The sequence below is a fragment of the Ammospiza nelsoni genome, chromosome 1 (assembly GCF_027579445.1).
Source record: "Ammospiza nelsoni isolate bAmmNel1 chromosome 1, bAmmNel1.pri, whole genome shotgun sequence".
In the NCBI taxonomy this organism is placed as follows: Eukaryota; Metazoa; Chordata; class Aves; order Passeriformes; family Passerellidae; genus Ammospiza; species Ammospiza nelsoni.
The window spans coordinates 155,358,676-155,373,490 of NC_080633.1; the positions used below are offsets into that span (position 1 = coordinate 155,358,676).

The window sequence follows — 14,815 nt, forward strand, 5'->3', positions numbered from 1 at the left end:
GTGTTTCTGTCTTCTCCAAATTCTTCAGTTCCTTCTCGTTGCATATTACATTTGCAGACTCCAGATGAAAGCTCTGTCCTCCATTAGTAATTCCCAAACCTCACGCAGATTTAGCTGGCAATTAAGGCAAAAGCAACCTCTCAAAAGTAGAAGACTGTTCAAGTCTGCGCTGTCCTGTTTGAGTAAAAGAGAAGTAACTCAAGTAACAGCATGGATTTGTGTAGGAAGCGAACTAGGAATTTTAAATTTAGTTTTTTAATTTTTAATGTAATTACTGATTCATTAGGCCACGCCCTCAACAGGCCACGCCCCCGATAGCACCGCCCCCAGCAGGCCCCGCCTCTCCAAGATGTCGGCGGGAGAGGCTTGGCGGTTCTTCTGCACCGCGGGCCGCGGGCTGGAGCCCTTCCTGGTGCGGGAGGTGCGGGCGCGGCTCGGCGCCACCGAGGTGAGCGGGGAGCCGGAGCTGGTGACCAGCCGGGGGCTCCGGGTGAGCGGGGAGCTGGAGCCAGTGACCAGCCGGGTGAGCGGGGAGCCGGAGCCAGTCACCACCTAGGCGGTCCGGTCCGGTCTGGGTGAGTGGGGAGCCGGAGCCAGTGACCAGCCGGGTGAGCAGGGAGCCGGTGCCGGTGACCACTCGGGCGGTCCGGTCCGGTCTGGGTGAGTGGGGAGCCGATGCCGGTGACCACCCGGGCGGTTCGGTCCGGCTCAGCAGGGAGCTCCGCGTCCGGAGCACGGCCCGGGCTGTGCCGGCCCACGCGCGGGGCTGGCCGGGGTCGGAGGGGCTCATCGGAGGGAGCTGGGGCTGAGGGAGGATTCACCCGGAGGGCACGGGAGCGCTCACCCGGAGCCGCCCGGCCCGGCCCGATGGGTGTTCCTCCCGGAGGTGGACTCCGTCTCGGGAAAAGTGTTCTTCAGGGCGGCGGCGGGGCCCGGAGAGCTGCGGCAGCTGCGGTCGGCGGAGCGCCTGTTCCTGCTGCTGAAGAAGCACAGCCCGCTGCCGGTGTCCGGGAACAGAGGTACGGAGACGAGAGTCCTTGGTTTGAGTCCTGGTTATAACATTTTAAGTGTTTAGTTTTTTACTGGTGGCTGTAGTTCTAGTTGACAGTAATCGATTCCAAAGTGTCTTTCACCCACGTGTGTTTTCAACATGTTTTTGGCCTGAAAAGGGCTTTTAAATTGTGTTCTGTAGCTACCTTGCAGCCTGTTTTCTGCCGGCACTGAGTGTATGTGTGTATTTCAGAGACTCTCTCCCCCGCCCAGCCTCACAAAAGAGAACAATACCCCACCTGAAAAGCAGCGTTCAGCCCTGGATCTCTTGTGTTTATTTTAACAAGAAGTCTTATTTTCTGTTAAACAAAGTGAATCCCGGTCTATATATTGTGTCAATTTACTTCTAAGTACACTGCTCCCTTCTAAGTCTCAGCTCCTTGGGTTGTGCTCTTTGTCAGTGTTGGAGTGAGAATTTCAAGTTAGATGGATTGATTTTTATCTGGGAGATTACCTTCAGCTTTGAGGATGAAATTTGGTCATGATTCTAAGATTTTAAGCGATAACTAGAAAGACCTTTATTTTTTTTTTCCTTGACCAGCTTTGATGCATTTAAGTGAATTGGCCTCTCTGTTCCTCATGCCTCTCTTGTGGCTAGCTGGGGACTGCCCACATGTGTTGGTGTGTGTTGCAGGATTGAAGGCACAGTGATGAGTGGGAAGCAAAAAAATTTCTTTCTGGAAGAATAAACTTGATTTTGCCTGAGATGACTCAAAGTAATTCATGTTTGTATCTGTCTTTTGATTCTGGAGAGTGTTCTGCATCGCTTAAACCTGTGCCAGGTGCTTTCTGGGGAGGGTGGCATGCTAGGCTGGTGCTCTGTCCCTGGGAATGGCTCTCACAGGTGCTCTGGCTTTCTACAGCTGCTGAGTTCTTGTGCAGAATTCAACCCTTGTGTGATTTAGTCTTGGTTGTGCAGAGCTGGTAATCAGAGGGGCGCCTGTGTGGCTCCTGCTGAGGGCTCAGCTGTGCCTGTGATTCTGGACTCACACATGGATGAAATCTGGGCACAGGGAAGTGAAATCCTGAGGCTGAGGTGCTTAAACCAAAACTGCTTTTTTCTTCCAGGGAAAATGCTTCATGAGATTAAAAGCCTTGTCATTGAGGACCCGAAATACTGGCTGGATATTGTCTCTGTTTGGAGAAAGCTTCGTGGACACGAGGGGAAAACAGATGATGGCTCTATAGAAAATGCATTGGCTCTGAAGAGAAAGTCAGAAGAAGAGACAAATACTACAAATAAGAGGCAAAAGACAGAACAAGTGAGGACAGCTGTGTCTGAGGAGTGTCAGGTGGGAGCTGGAGAGACCTGTGAGGCACCAGCCAGAATGAGCAGGCAGGAGTGCTGGACTGAGAGCAGGACTTGCTCAGAATTGCCTTCCATGGGCAGTGCAGAGGATCCTGCTGCCCCTGAGGAGCTTGGCTTCAGCTTCAGGGTGTCGTGTCGCTGCAGTGGAGCCATTGCCAGAACACTGACTTCACAGGTATGCTGAGCTACCTGCTTTAAAATAATCCAGCAAGGGTGAACAGAGATGTGTACTTTGTTTGTCATTGCAGTTGTGTTGTGTCTTCTGGAATAATAAACTGGTGTAAGCTTTGTCTGTATTTTCTCAAAAAGTCCCTAACCTGCATTCACCTTAAACAAGTGGAAGTAAAAATGCTGGTTTTGATTTCTGTGCACTGTTACCCTTCATGTTTTCCAAATCGATACCTTTTGTTGAGGAAAAGCAAAGGTAAGAGTTTTAGGTTCTGGGCCAGTGGAGCTGAGGAGTGATTGGATAATTTACATCTCCTTGAAGGGCCATTGCAAGGACTGTGGGGCCAGACTCCTCTCAGTTGTGCAGTCTGGACAAAGGGGTAAAAGCCAGAACTCACAACTTCAGTTGCCTCTGGCTGGGTATTGGGGAGAATTTGTTCTTCAGGAATACAGCCCTGGGAGTCTTGGGAGTAGTGGAGCTTGGTCCTTGGGAAGGAATAATGGCATGCAGTCCTCCAGGGGTCTGTTCCATTCAGCCCTCTTCCCATCTGGTTACTCGTACTGGAAGGTGTCAGTATTTAGATTTTTTTCCTACTAAAGCTAGTACCTTGGTGAGGTGAGACACATGAGCTTCCCTACGAGGGAAGTGTTTGGCTAAATTTCTGCTATTTGAACCTATACTCTGAAGGTAATCAGAGCTTTCTATACGTAACAAAAGCATTAAAACTGTGAGTTGTAGTTGTTCACTTGCAGATTTTCTGTTGGGTAATCTGCCTTAGAGCCATTGGAGGTATTTTGTGCATGTAATTAAGAATTCCAAAATGGTGGCAGTCACAGAATATTCTGGGTTGGAAGGGACCCACAAGGATCAAGTCCAGCTCAAGTCAGTGTTTTATTGTGACTTGGTCAGGACTGGAACTTCAGCCTCTGGTCTCCTGCTGCAGCTGAGCATTGGTTGTTTGGTTGTTTGCATTGGTTGTTTGCCTTGTGCTGTGTTTGCTTTGCCCCTCACTCGCCTGCTCTGCCCTGTTGTACTTCTTCTACTGTGAGTTGTGTAAGTTACTGTCTTAGGCATAGGCTCTTCCCTGGGATTTCTGAGGGTTGTGCATTGAGGCTGTGCTCTGCAGTTTCCCAGTTCTGTGGTTTTTTGTGCCTGTGCTCTGCAGTTTCCCCAGCTCTGTGTTTTCTCATGCCTGTGCTCTGCAGTTTCTCCAGCTCTGTGTTTTCTCGTGTCTGTGCTCTGCAGTTTCCCCAGCTCTGTTTTCTCGTGCCTGTGCTCTGCAGTTTCCCCAGCTCTGTGCAGTTTCCCCAGCTCTGTTTTCTCATGCCTGTGCTCTGCAGTTCCCCAGCTCTGTGTGGTTTTCTCATGCTTGTGACTGTTGTCCCCTCGCAGGAGGTCGGCAGAGCCCTTGGCACAGCCCTGGTGAAGCAGTGTGGGTGGCGAGCTGATCTGCGGGACCCTGACCTGGAGGTAGGGCTGCTTGTGTGCCTGTGGGTGCTTCCAGACTCACCCTGGCACCTCTGCTTTGGTTCTCTGCTCCCTCTGCACGTGGGACCATGGCCTGTCCCTGCTGCTGAATTTACCTGAAAATCAGCACGTGTGTGGCCCTGGTGTGTGTGTGCCTCCCAGAGCTCTGGCATGGACCCCAGCCTGGCTGGGGCTGCCAGCGTGGGAGGGGAAGGATCCCCAGAGGATCCAGCACCCTCACAGACTGCTGGGCTCTGTGAAAATGGAACTCACCTGAGCCATGGGGTGTCTGTGAAAGGATCCCCAGAGGATCCAGCACCCTCACAGACTGCTGGGCTCTGTGAAAATGGAACTCACCTGAGCCATGGGGTGTCTGTGAAAGGATCCCCAGAGGATCCAGCACCCTCACAGACTGCTGGGCTCTGTGAAAATGGAACTCACCTGAGCCATGGGGTGTCTGTGAAAGGATCCCCAGAGGATCCAGCACCCTCACAGACTGCTGGGCTCTGTGAAAATGGAACTCACCTGAGCCATGGGGTGTCTGTGAAAGGATCCCCAGAGGATCCAGCACCCTCACAGACTGCTGGGCTCTGTGAAAATGGAACTCACCTGAGCCATGGGGTGTCTGCGAAAGGATCCCCAGAGGATCCAGCACCCTCACAGACTGCTGGGCTCTGACTGTGTGAAAATGGAGCTCACCTGAGCCATGGAGTGTCTGTGAAAGGATGCCCAGAGGATCCAGCACCCTCACAGACTGCTGGGCTCTGACTATGTGAAAATGGAGCTCACCTGAGCCATGGGGTGTCTGTGAAAGGATCCCCAGAGGATCCAGCACCCTCACAGACTGCTGGGCTCTGTGAAAATGGAACTCACCTGAGCCAAGGGGTGTCTGTGGCCCCTGAAGGGGAAGGGAGCGGGCAGCATTGGCTGTTCTCAGGGAGCTGGACTTGAGGATATGACAGACAGGGCCTGGGGAAGGCTCCCACACAAACAGCAAACAGCTCCCTTGGTGCACCCTTGCTGGTGCAGCTGCCTGGGGACCTCCCAGAGGACTCCTGGCTCCTGACAAGGAGTGTTTCCCCAGGGATGTTTGTCCATCCCTACCCTTGGCCTGTGGGAGCTGCTCTCAGCTCTGATGCCCAGCAATGCCAGACCTGCAGAGGCTCTGGAGTTCATTTCCTGGCACTGGTGCCCACACTCAGCACTAGGTACTGTGTACAGCTTTGGTGAGGCTCACGTGCCCCTCCTGTTCTTGCCCAGGTTTTTGCTCTGAAGCTGTTCAGGTGCTGAGGACTGGGATTTTCCAGCAGCATCCTGTTTCCCTTTGTGCTGCCTGGGAGCAGGGATTGCAGTCATGCAAGACCTGCTGGGAAGCTCAGTCTTCTTTTGGGATGTTCTCTATGGAACAGCAGGACAATTTCTTGTAACTGCCTACAGCTGCTTGTTGTTGTTTGTTTTGGGATTTTTTGTTTGGTGGGGTTTGGTTTGGGTTTTTTTGTTTGATTTTTTTGTTTGGGTTTTTTTTGTTTAGTTGGTGTTTTTTTTTAAATGTTTATTATTTTGATGCTAGTATACAGTGAATAATATTCTCCCACTTGTAGTAAATGGATTTATAACTAAAAATTCCTATGCTGTGTTAAGGAAAAATAGCCCCCCTTATAAATTCAAGTGCTTGCTGATGGATTCCTGGCTGACAAAATACGTCTCAGCTTGATTAAGCATTAAATCATCTGCAAAGTGGCATTCAGATCGTCCAGTAGGATTTCTTCCAGTTAATTGTTACTGTTTATAGTATGCATTTTTGTTCTTAAAAACTGAAATCAGAAGTTGTAGAAGCATCTATGTCTGGTTTAAGTGAGTTAAAGCTATTGTCGTGTCAGTTTGAGACTTTAAAATATTTGGGTTGGTTTTTTTTTTTCCTCCTCTAGATCTTTGTACATCTCAATGACATTCACTCTGTGGTGGGGATTCCTCTTTTCAGGTAAGTGTTTTCCCCACTAGATTTGTCGTGGCAGTATCAGAACAGACAAGATTTGTAAATCTTGCTCTCCACCATGAGTATTTATCTTTTGGTTTAATAACCACTGTTGTCATATTAGTCTTGTGATCTGCCTGGGTTTTAAATGAACACACAGCCAGGCTTTGCAGTGAGTTATGGTTAAAAGAGACTTCTCTGTCTCTCAGGAGATCTGTCCAGTTCATTTGTTCTTTGACATCACATGGGCTTTTCTGGGTGGTTCTGCTGCTGTTTTAGTTAACTTTTTTGGTTTTTTGCTGTCTGCAGGCTTCCATTGGCAAACAGAGAGTACATCAGAACAGCAGGACTGCGGTCAACAGTGGCATGGGCCATGGCATCTCTGGCTGAAATCAGGGTCAGTGAGTGTTCCTTGCCAAGAAATGGGTCCTGAATTAAGGGAATGGGGTGCTGCTCATGGGGGCTGGGGAGGAGTGGGGTGGTTTCAGTGCTCCATTCACTGGGGAGGAGTGAGGTGATTTCAGTGCTCCATTCTCCCCACTGGCTATGAAGAATTGGGGTGGTTTCAGTGCCCCTTTCTCCCCATTCACTGGGGAGCAGAGGGGTGATTTCAGTGCTCCGTTTACTGGGGAGCAGTGGGGTGATTTCAATGCTCCATTTACTGGGGAGCAGTGGGATGGTTTCTGTGCCCCATTCCCTAGTGCCTGTGGATGGACAGGGTCTGCCATGCCTGTGATGAGTGTGCTGTCACCTGCAGTTCAGCCAGGTGTCTGCTGTAACTCCAGGTGCTTCCCAACAGAGCTGGTAATCCTTGTACAGATACATGTCTAATTGGTAAGATTTTTTCTGCTGTTCTGTGACAGTGAAAAAATGAAACATTGGTGTTGTTTTCCAAGGAAATGTGATCTCTTTTCACAGTGGTACAAATATCTGTCTGCAGCCCACTTGTAATATTTCCTCCTGAATGTCTCCTCAGGGCTGTCTGCAGTGAAGCTATGGGTGCTTTTCACTATATTCCCTTACAGGCGAGTTTGGCCATGGACTACCAGAGATTCTTGTTAACCTGTGCTGGTTTCAGTGGGATTATGCACATCCCTCTGTGAGCTCTGTCCTGGCTGAGGAGTCTGTCTTGCTGGGGATGCAGTAACCCCTCTGTTTTTGTAGGCTGGTGCCCTTGTGCTGGATCCCATGTGTGGGCTAGGAACCATCCTGCTGGAGGCTGCCAAGGAGTGGCCTGTGAGTATCCCAGCCCCAGCTGCTGGAGTTTCCCTCTGCAGGGAGACTGGTGCTTGTGGGACAGGGTTTTCTCTCTGCCAGTAAGGCCAAAGCCCATTGCTGCCTGGAAAGCTGAAACCAAACCAACCTTTCCAGGCAGCTGCTAGAAGCGTTTCAGTACAAAGGTGCCCCCAGGTGAATGTGTCCTGCAGGCTGGTGCAGCTGGTGATTTCCACTGCAGGGTTTGTGTGAGGCAGCCACGAGCTTGTGGAGCTTCCTGGGCTCAGAGGAGTCGGTGTTATGGGGCAGTTGTCAGCATTAGGAGCAGTGAGCCTGGCTGAACCTAGCTGGGGTCCTGCTGTTAGGACATGCTCTTGGTACTTCTGTCATTTCAAGGGCCTTGAGCAGACCGGAGCATTAAAGGAGTGGAGACAACACATACTTCTGATCATTAATATTTCTGAACCTTGAAAGGATTGAGGCAGCACATACTTCTCTGATCATTAATATTTCTGATCATTGAAAGGGTGGAGACAACACATACTTCTGATCATTAATATTTCTGATCATTGAAAGGGTGGAGACAAGACATAGTTCTGATCATTAATATTTCTGAACCTTGAAAGGGTGGAGACAGCACATACTTCTCTGATCATTAATATTTCTGAACATTAAAGGAGTGGAGACAGCACATACTTCCTCCGTTCCTCCATCCTCTGGATTGTGAATTGTTTTGTGTAACAACAGCAGATGTCCCAGGAAGGGGGTTGTCTTGCAAGAGCTGTGCAACAAGGCAGTTTGAGAAGGGTTGATGAAATAAAGAACTGGAGTGTTCACAAAATTGCTTTTCTCTCTCTCTGGACAGGACGCCTGGTACTGGGGTGCTGATATAAGTGACTCACAGTTAGAGGGTGCAGATGGCAATATCAGAGCTGCAGGCCTGGTGGATAAGATTGAGCTGCTGAAAGCTTCTGTGAAAGGTATGTCTGTGTTATTTCCAGGTGGATTTTTTGTGTTTCTGGGATTGGACAGGTAGGTTCTCCTGAGGTGATACATTGCAGAGCTAACTCCCCACAAATAGCTGGGTGGTGACTCTCTGCTAGTGAAGGGATAATTATTTGTAATTCCTCCCTGCTGCCTGCACCTGGAACTTTCATTCAACTTTAAGACTTAAGTCAGCAGAAGACAATAAAAATTACAATTGTCTGCCATGGACAGCAGTTGTCTCTCTTCATGGTAAATGTGTGATTTACCACCGCAATACCATAAAGAGTATGTACCATGTGAGAGTTTTTTGTATCTTAGTGGAGCACAACCAGGACAAATCCAAATGGAATGCAGCCTGTAACTTAAATTTACCAGGTGAGCGTTGATGAGGACACATTAAACTGAGCTGAATTGTTCATGTTTTGCACTAGGAGTATTTTGAATGATGGTTCCTTTCTCCTGTAAGAGGGAGTCTGTTTGCTCTTGATTTGCAAGCTATTCTGTAGAGAAGGAAATAATTTCATGACCTTATTCTGGACCTCAGAGTCTGAGGCTAAATTATGCCAATATGAAATCCATGACAGGCAAGCTGGCTGAGTTTCCCTGTGCATGAATGATGAAGTGTGCGTATTTTTTTACCTTGCAGTATTCATTTCTTACTGGAATGGTAAGAAACATTATTGATTTTTTTATAAAAATGTAGGTTTATTTCTCACTTAAAAGATGTGTTTGACTTTGGTTTCTAGGATAATGAAGGGTGCTTAGCTGCCAGGTTTTCTAAACGGAGCAAGTTGCTGTCTCCATCACTGGTCAGAAGCTGTCAGTCCTGCATGTCTTGAGCAGGGCTGTAGGTGGCATGTCCTTTCATTTGCAGATAAAATTGATACCCAGTTGTTGTGCTGCAAGTGTTGAAAAAATAATGGTCCAGGAAACATCTCCAGCTAGTTGTAGAAAAGTTGGCATAGAATCTAAGCACAGTTTAGGTGAGGAGGGGCTGTTGGAAGTCTTTAGTCCTGCTTGTTTGTTCAAGGCCGTGTCCAGTGAGTTTGGAGCACCCTGAGGGATGGAGGACCCCAGGGTCTGTGCAGGGCCCAGGCCTTCAAAGCCTGGCATGGGATGGAGGATCCTCAGGATCCCAGCCTGGCACGGGATGGAGGGATCCCAGCCTGGTCTGCACAGCCTGGCATGGGATGGAGGGACCCTGGGACCCCAGCCTGGCCTGCACAGCCTGGTACAGAATGGAGGGACCCCGGCCTGGCTGCACAGCCTGGCATGGGATGGAGGGATCCCAGCCTGGCTGCACAGCCTGGCATGGGATGGAGGGATCCCAGCCTGGCCTGCACAGCCTGGCACGGGATGGAGGGACCCTGGGACCCCAGCCTGGCTGCACAGCCTGGCATGGGATGGAGGGATCCCAGGCTGACTGCACAGCCTGGCATGGGATGGAGGGATCCCAGCCTGGCCTGCACAGCCTGGCATGGGATGGAGGGACCCCAGCCTGGCCTGCACAGCCTGGCATGGGCTGGGGAGACCCTGGGACCCCAGCCTGGCTGCACAGCCTGGCACAAAATGGAGGGACCCCGGCCTGGCTGCACAGCCTGGCATGGGATGGAGAGATCACAGCCTGGCACGGGATGGAGGGACCCTGGGACCCCAGCCTGGCTGCACAGCCTGGCACGGGATGTAGGGACCCCAGCCTGGCCTGCACAGCCTGGCATGGGATGGAGGGACCCTGGGACCCCAGCCTGGCTGCACAGCCTGGTACAGGATGGAGGGACCCCAGCCTGGCTGGACAGCCTGGCAGAGGATGTAGGGACCCCAGGGTCTCAGGAGGGGTCTCAGCTGGCCTGCACAGCCTGGCACATGGCCAGCCTCCATCACCACAGGCACAGTGCTACATCTTCCTTAGGGGAGCTGACCTGGGTGGGATGCAGGAGCTCTAAGGAGACCCTACAACAGCATCAGCTCTGACAGAATCCAGGTGATTCTGGCTGTAACCAGATTCCTGGGGGGAGAAAAGGGGCATGGAGAGGAATTGAAGGTGGCTCCTTGCCATTCATACACATGCACTAGAACATTTTCACCGAGTAAAGTGCTCACAAACGTAGCTCTTCTTTTGTGTTTTGCTCAGTGATTTTCATGTTTAAGATGTACTGGGTGTTGAGGGGCAGCAGTTAATTTGGGAACATGTAGTGCCCTAGGAGAGTCTTGCTGCAGGGGCAGAGACTCTGCAGGCTGAACAGTGCTGCCACACATTTGTCTCCTCCCAGTCGGCAGAGGGGTGGTGTCTCCGTGGTGGAGGGCAAGTGCAGAAGGAGTGTGAGTCTGCATAATCCAAAATGTGGATTGTGTGAATGTGCATAGCCCAAAAAGAGCTGACAGGCAGTGTTGAAGGGGGAACGGGGGCAGAGCTGCTGTGCATTTTTCACACAGAGATAAATAAAGACCTGCCTTTATCCTGCAGCGCTGCCATTGCCTTCAGAAAGCTTTGACAGCGTTATTTCAGATATTCCATTTGGGAAGAAGTTCAAGACCATGAGTGATGCCCAGCTCCTACCAGATCTTCTCCGGGAAATGGAGAGGTACGTGTGGCCTTCGGCACGCTCAGGGTTTGATGGAAGTGCCATGATGGTTTGTGATCTGAGCATTTAGCCAGCTTCAGACCTGCTTTGCTCCATGGTCTGCAGCTTTGCAGTGTGACCCTGTGCAGGCTGTGTGGGTCCCAGCCCGTTCCTGCGTTCCTGTCCCTTGGAGGCTGTTGTGTTGTGTCTCACCAGCTCTGAGTGCCAAGGGAGGCTCCTGTGTGAGCCATGCTCACAAATGCTCTTTGCAAGGCATGATGGGGAAATGTTTCTGAGCCATGCTCCAGTGTGGCAGAAAGGAGAAAGAGGAGAGGCCTACCCAGACAAAGTTAAAGCATGGCCAGGCAAATAAAGCTATAATCATTTTCTAGCCGAGGCCTGCTTGTATAAGTTCATAGTCTTTCCTTTTCAAGGTCACAGCCCAGCTTTGACCAGCCTGGCTTGGCAGGAAGGATCTCAGACTAGAAGGGGCATGCATCGTCCTTGCTGTCCAGGAATGCCTCACTAGCAGCCTGGGCTGGTTTTAGGTGTGTCCTTTCATCCCTCACCATGTCATTTGATGGCAGAGTTGGGCCAAGCTGATAGCTGGGCTGCTTCCAACAGACAGGTCAAGCCATCTTCCCCTCTATTCTTGCCTGCCAAGAAGCTCTTTCTCTAGGACTGCTCTTGAGCAGGTGTTGATCTCGCTCAGCCAATGCAGGAATGTGGTGGGAAAGTGATGGAGAAGGTTGCATGGCTCCACAGAATGGTGTGGCAATCTTACTGTGCTTGTTTTCTGCCCTTATTTGCTCTATTGGTCCAGCCTAAGTAAAATATTACCTTAGGAAGGGGGAGATGAGGAAGGGGCCATGAGAGCCCCACCAGTAAAGCTGTTCAAACTACTTGCTGTAAACTGAATCAGGACAGTATTTATTTTTCCCTTCTTTCAAAGCCACGTGTAATGTTTGGACATTTACCTAGAAAAATTAATTGCAAACATTTATTAATTTTCTTCTGCTTCCTGAGTTTGAAAGCCATGAAGGATCAGTGGAACAGGGAAAGTTCCAAAAGGCTGTTTTTTGAAGTTTCCAAAAGAAAGGGAGTTACCATGCTAATCTGAGCAGCCCTTGCTGCACTGGGAGGCTGTTCCTTTGCAATCTCCAAAAACTCTGGGCTTGATGGTGCCCTTGATCCTTGAAAGAGTGCTGAGGGGAGTAAAAAATTAGTCCATCTTCCCTGCTAACCCAACAGAAAGAACTGCTGTCATCAGAAATGTTTTGGAGTCAGGACAGGGCCCTGTTCTCCCATTTAGAAAGAGGTGAGAAGATCAGGGATTTAAACTCCTCTTGGAGGTGCAGTGTTGGGAATTTAGCTGCTAGTGACTGGAAAAATACAAAACCGTGGCTAATTCCAAGTGTTGCACCTGCTAGATAGCGTGTCCTTGGGCCTAGCTGTAGTATAATAACAATAAACTATACCATGAATAGTAGTTCATGGTATAGTTTAACCAGTAGATTGCTTGGCTTACAGAATATTCATGGGCTTATTATTTGCTGTATAAGTGTTTGATGCTTTCTTCAATAAACTGGACCTGTGATGAACCATCTGGTGTCCTGGTCTCCTTCCTACGACAGTGCAGCTCACTGAGTTGAGCCGTGGCACTCTCGGGTGTTTCACTGAACGCAGGTGGCATCTGAAGTGTCAGCAGTGGCAGAGGGATGCCAGGAGGGATCAACACCTAACCTTTCTTTTTCCTGTCATTGCCAGAGTGCTTTGTGTTGGAGGGACCCTGGTGATGCTGCTGAGCCAGGAGCTCCACAGATGCATGGATGGTTTGACCAGGAGTGCTGGATGTGACCCTGCTGAGGCCTCTGCTGACAGTGACAGTGGAGCAGCTCCCGCACAGGCCATGGATGGTTTGACCAGGAGTGCTGGAGGTGACCCTGCTGAGGCCTCTGCTGATGGTGACAGTGGAGCACAGGCCGTGGATGGTTTGACCAGGAGTGCTGGAGGTGACCCTGCTGAGGCCTCTGCTGATGGTGACAGTGGAGCACAGGCCGTGGATGGTTTGACCAAGAGTGCTGGAGGTGACCCTGCTGATGGTGACAGCAGAGCAGCCCCTAGTGTGGATGGGAATTCCTCCTCCTTGGCCCAGGGGTGTGGAGAACCTGTTCTCAGCAGACATTTCGGGTCTCTGCTGCCAGAGGGTGTCTATGCTGTTAGCCTGGGCAAGACTGATGCTTTCATCCACAAATACAGGAAGGTGTTTGGGCCTGGGAGCTGTCCCAGGACTGGGACACTCCCTGGAGCTGGGAGCTCTTTGGGCCTGGGCCGAAGGGAACTGGAAAGCTTTGGCAGCAGCAGGGAAGGACTCGGTGGGGCTCTGCTGATGCAGACACACCCACTGCCATCCCTTAGATTGCCTCACCTTCCTGGCATGTCCTAAGGCACTGTGCTGTTACGTCTCTGGTTTTCAGGAGAGGTGGAATGTGACCGTGTTCACAGGGGTCTGAGGATGAGGGAAGAGATGAGGATCTGACTCCATGTTTCAGAAGGCTGATTTATTATTTTATGGTATATATTGTATTAAAGCTATACTAAGAGAATGGAAGAAAGGATTTCATCAGAAGGCCAGCTAAGAATAGAAGAAGAAGGAATGATAACAAAGGCTTGTGGCTCGGACAGAGAGTCCCAGCCAGCTGACTGTGCTTGGCCATTAATTAGAAACAACTCTATGAGACCAATCACAGATGCACCTGTTGCATTCCACAGCAGCAGATAATCAATGTTTACATTTTGTTCCTGAGGCCTCCCAGCTTCTCAGGAGGCAAAATCCTAAGGAAAGGATTTTTCATAAAAGACGTCTGTGACAGTGGAAGATGCCAGTTCTGCTGTATTGGATAAAGTGTATTGCAGTGTGGCAGAGTCCTCAAATCCTTGTTTAGGCAAAGCTGCTCAGTATTGGGAGGAGTTTCTGTAGGAGAGAAGGTCTTGATTTGCAGAACTGCAAACCCAGATGTGGTAGCCCATGATCTTTGGGCTGTGCACTCCATCTATTAATTTCTAAGTAATATTTAAGCTACAGGTTTGTCTATTCTAGTTATTCTTAGTGTTCAGGTTGTTCTTAGGTGGAGGATAGGCGAGCCTCCTGAGATGCTGAGCAGGAAGGGAGGCTGAAGGAGAAGCAGCAGCACTGACAGCTGGAGTTGCAGCCAGTCCCAGGCCCTGGACCCCAGCTCTGTTTTGTGTGTCCTGGGTCCTCCCTGCCCTGCCTGTCCCCCTCCCTCCTGCACTTTTGGGACACCTTTTTTTCTCCTCTGTACCTTTTCTTTTCTCTTGGTTCTTCTGTCCCATCAAAATAGGGCTTTTAGAACTGTACCAGCATTAAAGAAAGGGCCCAAGGCAATACTGAAAGCACTCCCTCCTTTGGGTTTTAGCATCCTTTGTACAAAGGCTGAGATAGCAAAAACCAAAAATCATTGCACATTTTCTGTGAGAACTAAACATAAAGATTTCTCACTGCTTTCCTAAGCCATGCAGGAACACCGGAGGCCTTTTGGGAAGGGAAAATTATGATAAAATACATTTCTGTATGTTTCTGTGTCAAGCTTTTGACTGAAGATCACCGCAAAGAGCAGAGTTGGGTTTAATAATGTTATTTTGTTGACTTCAACACTGTTTCTCTCAAATGTCTTTACTGAGAAAAGTATAAAATAGGACTATATTTGCATTTTCAAACATACTTTTCTATCCTTAAGTATCTTGTAGTTATTAATGTGTATTTTTGCAGCTGTGCGGTCTGTGATAAAGATAGCTTTCCTTCTGGGCTTGGTGGTAATGATTTGTAAGAAGTTTATAAACATGCTGGGGTCTGCTCCAGGTATGAATGGCTCGTGGCTATGGTTATGCACCCAGTTTGTTAGAGGAGGAGCAGGGGATGAGGCTTTCAGCCTTTGTTTTCCTTCTTCTCTGAATGTGTTGTGTCACTATAGAAGAATGTTCAGTTTCCCCTGTATGTTTAAGAGACCATCTTTCCGGTATTCAATCTGGTAACCTTCCTCTATACAGCCTGCATCTTATCT

The 14,815-nt window shown here is 49.7% G+C and overlaps 1 protein-coding gene across 1 annotated transcript; it reads left to right on the forward strand.

Moving 5' to 3' along the window:
* Nucleotides 1–349: 349 nt before the first annotated feature.
* On the forward strand, nt 350–14,560 carry THUMPD2 (THUMP domain containing 2). The gene is made up of 11 exons (XM_059485463.1): nt 350–448; nt 887–1,019; nt 2,119–2,534; nt 3,921–3,998; nt 5,924–5,976; nt 6,280–6,367; nt 7,135–7,206; nt 8,051–8,165; nt 10,637–10,754; nt 12,501–12,670; nt 12,746–14,560. Exons 1-11 carry the CDS (start codon nt 350–352, stop codon nt 13,177–13,179), a joined length of 1,776 nt encoding a protein of 591 aa, XP_059341446.1. The 3' UTR covers nt 13,180–14,560.
* Nucleotides 14,561–14,815: the final 255 nt, after the last annotated feature.

What these genes read in the sequence shown, in the direction of transcription:
- THUMPD2 (XM_059485463.1), top strand. Translation starts at nt 350, where the DNA reads ATGTCGGCGGGAGAGGCTTGGCGGTTCTTCTGCACCGCGGGCCGCGGG. An exon ending in CGCGGCTCGGCGCCACCGAG is followed by an intron (nt 449 to 886) that starts GTGAGCGGGGAG and finishes TTCCTCCCGGAG; the next exon opens with GTGGACTCCGTCTCGGGAAA. An exon ending in GCCGGTGTCCGGGAACAGAG is followed by an intron (nt 1,020 to 2,118) that starts GTACGGAGACGA and finishes TTTTTCTTCCAG; the next exon opens with GGAAAATGCTTCATGAGATT.